The sequence below is a fragment of the Mesoplodon mirus genome (genome assembly GCF_964341445.2).
Source record: "Mesoplodon mirus genome assembly, contig: HAP1_SCAFFOLD_838, whole genome shotgun sequence".
NCBI classification, from domain to species: domain Eukaryota; kingdom Metazoa; phylum Chordata; class Mammalia; order Artiodactyla; family Ziphiidae; genus Mesoplodon; species Mesoplodon mirus.
The window spans coordinates 169,299-176,685 of NW_028295201.1; the positions used below are offsets into that span (position 1 = coordinate 169,299).

At 40.4% G+C, this 7,387-nt stretch overlaps 1 protein-coding gene across 1 annotated transcript in view; it reads left to right on the forward strand.

The window, feature by feature from the left end:
* LOC309797660 (uncharacterized protein) overlaps positions 1-6,446 on the forward strand; it is a gene marked incomplete at its 3' end in the record, with an annotated part of 34,877 nt that extends 28,431 nt beyond the window's left edge. The window contains exons 4-5 of the mRNA XM_082646117.1: positions 5,367-5,564; positions 6,112-6,446. Coding sequence (XP_082502243.1) covers positions 5,367-5,564; positions 6,112-6,446 — 533 coding nt within the window. The remainder of the gene's footprint in view (positions 1-5,366; positions 5,565-6,111) is intronic.
* Positions 6,447-7,387: the final 941 nt, after the last annotated feature.

Genomic DNA, 7,387 nt, shown 5'->3' on the forward strand with positions numbered 1-7,387 from the left:
TTTCATCAAAAAACATGTTATAGGTAAAAAGCTCTGAAGGACCAGCTATGTATATGATAATTATGTTTCAGGCCTTCTAGGGTATTATATATAATAACTTGTCTTCTGGTCGTGGTCTTGAGGTCTTTATGGATTCAGCCTCAGTAGTAGCGAACTGCACTGCTACTTGGTTTGGAGTACAAATTAGACTTTAGCCCTCCTGGAGGTTGAGTTTTTGGTATTGAAAACCATAGGAATGAAATTATTGTATTTCAACAAAGGATCGAGGGCTTGAGGCTTAAACAAGCCAACATATGTGTGGGAAGCAGTCAGCCTTGAGAGCAGGCTACGGACATGCCAGGCATGCCGCCGCTGCTCGAAGGGACTGTCCCTACTTGTTCCCCTCCTTGTTCCATTCCACGGGAGATAAATCACCAGGGCCCAGAAATCAGAAAGAAAGTAAAATGAGACAAGCAAAGCTGTCTCCCCCCTGCACGTGCAGGTTATTTTGGATGATTCTGGGTTTATGGGTTTTCTCCCAGGGAAGTTAACCTTGAGCCGAGACAGTCATTAGATAATGTAAACCACCGTCTGGCAACCTTCCCTTTTCTAGTCTATATAATCTGCAACCGTAGCATACTAAAACTTGCCTTGCAACCATCAGTTGTCTTGGTCCTTCTGACCCCATTCGTCGGTGCTACTTCAGTTCCTTACCCCGTCCCTTCTGACCCTGGGCCGTGAAATCCTCTTTCTGAGGCTGTTCCATGGCAAGTGGCGCCCGAACAGGGACCTGAAGCGTGAAGGCAATTAAAAGGAAAAGAAAGTGCAGGTAAGAGAACCCTTATGCAAAATATGTGTGGCCACGAGTAAAAGTGAAACTAATAGAGGCATAAGGCAACAGTCAGAAGTAAAATAAGATGGGGCAAAAGGGCTCAAAGGAGCGTGAATTATTTGCTCCGGTTTTACTTTCGATGCTTAAAGCTCGGGGTAATAAAGTTTCTACCTCACAGTTGACTGAATTTTTGCAGCATATCCATGATGTATCTCCCTGGTTTCCTGAGGGCGGCTCTGTGGCATAGAAATCTGGCAGAAAGTTGGAGAAGATTTAAAAAATTATTATGAGTCTCGAGGGCCTACTCATACTGCCGTTGTTACATTTAGTTTGTGGAATCTGATAAAAATATGTTTAGGTTCTTCTCATGATAGTGTTGATTTGAATGTAAAGTCAGAAAAACATAAGCCTCTGACAGAAGAAAAGACTGTATTATCAGCTACTGTGTCGCCACTTCCTAAACCGAAAGAGCTAATTAATTTAAATATTTCAGATGAAGAGGAACATTTTGACTTGACAGATGAGGCTTTTAAACATAAAAAAGAGAGAAAAAAAAACATAAAAGAGAGAAATATCCTGAGGATGATTTTCTAATGGCTATGATAGATAAGTCAGTGAAAAAGCTGCAAGTTAGTAAGGACTGTCTTCCTCAAAAATCTACATCTGTAAAAATGCTCAGTCTCTTGCAACGTGCTGTACAAGCAGCAATAGAACGAGGAGAAGATTCTATTTTCTGTTGTCCTGTCCTAGAAAGACCTGATCCTAATAATTCTCAACAGGCTATTAGGGAGCATCAGGCTCTTCCTTTTAAAGTTTTGAAAGATCTAAAATCTGCTTGTGCTCAATATGGGCCCACTGCTCCTTTTACTACTGCTCTGGTTGACACTATGGCAGGAGAAGCTCTTTCCCCTGCTGACTGGAAGTCTATTGCACGAGCTTGTTTAAATGGTGGAGATTATTTAATATGGAAGTTTGATTTTTATGAACGGGCTGCTGAACAAGCAGAAAAGAACGTTACCCATGATATTCCAGTTGATTATCATATGCTGATTGGGGAAGGACCATATATTTCTTCACAAGATCAATTAACTTATACCTTTGTTGCTTATCCTCAAATAAATCATTTGGCATTACAAGCCTGGAGGAAATTACCTTCTACACACAAAACTGAGGATCTTTCAAAAATGAGACAGGGACCTGATGAACCATATGCTGATTTTGTAGACAGATTGTTACAGGCGGTGGGGAGACTCATTGTGGATGGACTCACGGGTACAATTGTAGTTAAGCAACTTGCTTTCGAAAACGCTAATAATGCACGTCAGGCTGCGATTCGACCTTGGAGAAAACGGGGAACACTGGAGGATTATATTGGCCTTTGTGCAGACCTGGGGCCTGCTTCTATACAGGGTGCTGATATGGCTGCAGCGGTAACTGAAGTGGGGTTTAAAAACAATCCAAAGAGAACAAAGACTAGTTTTCAGTGCGGAAAGGCGGGTCATTTTGCTGGAGAATGTGGATCTTCTCATTGTCACCCTGCTCCTTCCTTCCCTACTCAAAACCCTCCAGCTGGTCAGGAAATCCCTGGTTTATGCCCTAAATGCAACAGGGGAAAACGTTGGGCACGAGATTGTCACTCAGTGGCCCACAGGGATGGGACACCACTGTCGGGAAACTCCTCCCAGGGCCTTCACCGGCCCCAACGAATAATAGGGGCAACGTCTGTGTATCCTCCTCAAACTATCAATCAGACATTAACCAAAAACAAAAACATACAATATCTTCGCTCTCCAGAGCTACAGCAGGAAGCGCAGGACTGGACCTCAGTACCTCCGCCCGATATGTATTAACTCCTGAAATGGGTCCTCAGGCCCTCTCTATGGGCATCTATGGACCTTCACCCAAGGGTTTGATTGGACTATTATTGGGAAGAAGTAGTGTCGCCATGAAGGGTTTAACTATTATGCCAGGACTCATAGACTCTGACTACGAAGGAGAAATAAAAATCATGGCACAAACTATAAAAAATATAATAACGATTTCTCCTGGTGATAAAATTGCACAATTGCTACTTTTGCCCTTTGTACCTCATGGACAAATTTTACAGCATCAAAAGAGAGAAACAAAGGCTTTTGGGTCATCTAGTGCTGCCTACTGGATTCAGAAGATAGGGAAAGAACGTCCAGAAATGAAATGAACCATTAATGGAAAGGTTTTTTCAGGTTTGTTAGACACTGGAGCTGATGTCTCTGCTATGACGCAGATGCACTGGCCTAAACATTGGCCCGTTAGTCCTATTATTACAGAACTTCAAGGAATAGGACAGAGTTCTTCTCCTATGCAAAGTAGTCAGTTATTATTATGGCAAGATAGTGAGGGCCATTCAGGATACTTCCAGCCTTATGTTTTGCCTGGGCTGCCTTTAAACCTCTTGGGACAAGATATATTAAAAGAAATGGGAGGATTACTTTATAGTCCAAATTCTCAAGTCTCTAATATGGTGTTGGATCAAGGATTTCTTCCCACAAAAGGGCTGGGAACAAATCAAAAAGGAACTGTCTATCCTATTGATGTGAAAATAAAAAGGGATAGACAAGGTTTGGGTTTCTCTTAGGGGCCTTGGATTCTCCTCCACTCACTGCTGATCCAATTACTTGGCTGAGTGATGACCCTGTATGGGTGGACCAATGGCCCCTCACAAAGGAGAAATTAGAAGCTGCAGAACAATTAGTACTGGAACAATTAGGGCATTTAGAAATTTCCAATAGTCCTTGGAATACTCCTATTTTTATTATCAAGAAAAGAATCTGGAAAATAGAGGTTATTACAGGGTCTAAGAGCTGTTAATAAAACTATGATAATAATGGGAGCTCTTCAACTAGGCCTACCCTCTCCAACAGCCATACCACACAATTATCATCTTTTAGTTATAGATTTAAAGATTGTTTTTTCACTATTCCTTTGTTTCCTGAAGATAGAAAACATTTTGCTTTTAGCTTGCCTACCTTAAACTTTAAGGAACCCATGAGGAGATTTCAATGGAAAGTATTGCCTCAGGGCATGGCAAATAGTCCTACATTATGCCAAATATATGTGGCTCAGACCTTAAGTCCTGTGAGAAAAAGGTTTCCAACGTTATATCTCATACATTATATGGATGATATACTTTTAGCCACTGATAATATTTCTTGATTAGAGACTGCTTCTCAGTTTTTACAACAATCCTTACAATCATTTGGCTTGGTCATTGCCTCAGAAAAAATTCAAAGACAATCTCCATTTTTCTATTTGGGAAAATATATTGATAACTCTACCATTAGGCCTCAAAAACTGCAAATTCGAGTTGATAATTTAAAAACATTAAATGATTTTCAAAAATTACTTGGAGATATTAATTGGCTAAGGCCTTCCTTAGAACTTACTACTGCTCAGTTAGAGCCTTTATCTGATATTCTTAAAGGTGACTCAGATCCTCCTACTTCACGATCTATGACTCCAGAGGATTTCAAGCTTTACAAATAGTTACTAGAGCTATCAGCTCTGCACAATTAACTCGAATACACACTCACCTGCCAATTTCTTTAGTTGTTTGTCCAACACCTCATGTGCCTACTGCCATCTTATGGCAAGCTGTTGGAATTATTGAATGGACTCATATGAAAACTACATCCTCTAAAGTTATTAACCCTTATTATGAACTTATTAGTAAGTTAATAATGCAAGGTAGAACTAGATGCTTACAACTTATAGTTATAGAACCTTCTCAAATTATTATCCCTTATTCAGTTAGTCAACAAAATTGGCTTTTTCAACATAGTAATGAATGGGGTCTTGTTCTTGCAGGATTTTCAGGTACCTTGGAATGCCATTAGCCTGCTGATAAATTGATCCAATTCAGCAAACTTAACTGTTATACCTTTCCTTCTATAGTTAGGCAACAGCCTATTCCTCATGTACCTTTGGTTTTTACAGACGGTTCTTCTTCAGGAGTGGCTACTGTAATCACTGACGACGGAACAAAACTCATTAAACAAACTTCCTTGACTTCAGCTCAACGGGGTGAACTGTATGCTGTCATTATGGCTTTGAAACATTTGCCTTCTATATCTCTTAATTTGTTTTCTGATAGTAAATATCTTATTCGCTTATTATTTCTTCTGGAGACTGCGACCAGAGGATATACTAATGACCCTGAATTATCATCCTGTTTTCATTTGCTTCAACAGCTTATTCGTTCCCACGATGGTCCTGTTGCAGCTCTGCATATCCATGCTCATTCTAACTTGTCTGGTCCATTGTCTAAAATGAATGCGACTGCAGATGTTTTAACTCGATCTAAACGTGATCTTTATCCTGTGCATTTTCCTCCCAAAGATAAAGTTAAAGTTACTCTTCCTCCTCCATCTCTTTTCCCTAAAGCAGGACATATCCCAATTTACCGTCCTCCTCCTTTCCGTTCGTCATGCTGTCAAGAATGGCCAAGGTATTGCATTCATTATCTTCACACTGTTGATGCTCATGGTCCATGTCCGGGACACCCTCATATTATGGTAAGTTACGATCCAACTGCTTCGCAAGCAGCACAGCAATCGCATGCTTTACACCATCAGTCGGCGCCTACATTACGCAAACAATTTTCCCTTCCTCGTGGAGCCGCCCGACAAATTGTTAAGCAATGCCCACGATGCTTACCTCACCTTCCTGTCCCACATTATGGTGTTAATCCTCGTGGATTATTACCTAGTCATTTATGGCAAATGGATGTTACTCATATCCCGTCTTTTGGGACATTACTGTTTGTTCATGTCACTATTGATACTTATTGTGGTTTCCTCTGTGCTACAGCACAGACCCGAGAAGCTACTAAACATGTTATCACTCATTTATTACACTGTTTTGCTTTCATGGACCTTCCCAAAATTATTAAAACAGATAATGGGCCCGCTTACACTCGTGTTGCTTTTGCAACATTTTGTGATTCATCACAAATTACCCATATTACAGGCATTCCATATAACCCTCAAGGACAAGGTATTATACAACGTGCAAATAGATCTTTAAAGCTAACTATTAAAAAATAAAAAGGGGGGGAATTATATAGAACAACACTACATAACCTTATAAATCATGCTCTGTTTATTTTAAATTTTCTCACTGTTGACAGGGGAAAGGTTGGTGGCTGAGCCAAGATTGGCCTTTCAATCTCTGGAGGTCCTCGGGAAACATCCGCTAACCAGCACATGGCGTGGTCCTGATCCTGTGTTGATTTGGGGACGTGGTCACGTGTGTATATTTCCCAGATCAGCTCCTGGACCTCTCTGGCTTCCTGAGCACTTGCTTAGCCAAGCAAATAGATGGCTCGCCACAGCTCACAAGAAGTTCAGAAGATGAAGAAGCTCTGCATCTCTCCAAAAACTTGACAGTGTTGATTGAGAAAAAGAAGAAGAAGAGGAGACCACTTGCCAGGACGACTCAAAGGAGTGATGTTCCAACTTGGGGACAAATTAAACAATTGGTTTCACGAGCTGAAGAGTTAGTGAAACAACAGAATAATCCTGTTACACCTGTGACTTTATTTTTGGGTATGTTGGCAACCATTTCATGTGTCCCCTCTGTTAATGCAGCAACTTACTAGGCCTATGTACCTGATCCTCCACTATTACAACCCATATCTTGGTCTGAAGCAGAGTTCCCTGTATTTTACAATGTTACAGTTTATGGGCCTCTTATTGGGAATATAAAACAAATCAATATGTCTGTAAATTATACTAACTGGTTTAGTACCTATCCTGTCTGTCTTAGCCCATTGAATCTGGAAACTGGATGTGTAAAGGCTATTAGTTATGAGCATACAGATGTTGATGAGGGAACGGATCAATCAATTAGTTTGTCAGGCTCTCCAGGCATCCTTCGTTTTACAGGAACCAACTTTACTCTTACATGCCTGGCTACCAGCCGACAAGAGGATCTTAAGGATACCACCATTTGCTATAAAAATGGGCAACCTATTAATATTAGAGGTCGAATCTCATACGCCTCACCGCTTAGGGATTCCGCTATTACTGTAGCCAAGGTTACAGGTGAAGATTCAGGAAATTATTTGTGTATGAAGCGTTTACTTGGAGGACAAGGGATACTTATGGCTGGACATATGGTTACTATTCTTAAGAGAAAATAAAAAAATCAATTTCCTCCTTTTATGACCATTAACTTTCCTGTATCCAATTTTGAATGTTGCAATGCATCTTGGAATAATAACCAAATATGGTGTACTATAGATTATACCAAGGGGTAAATTCTTATCTCTTCTATTCCCGTCATAGATAGGTTTATCGCATTTCCAAAGATCTGGGATATATGGAAACTAGCTCTAACTTATTCCAATACACCTGTTATAACTTGCGTTGCTCCTCCATATACACTTTTGATTGGTTCTATTAACATTGGTAATTCTTCCAAAGGAGGATAGAATATTAGCTGTGTTCATTGTATTTTTACAGTTGCATGTTCCCTTCTGCAGGAACACAATCTGTGCTCACACTAAGGCAACCCATATATGTTATGGTGCCTGTACAG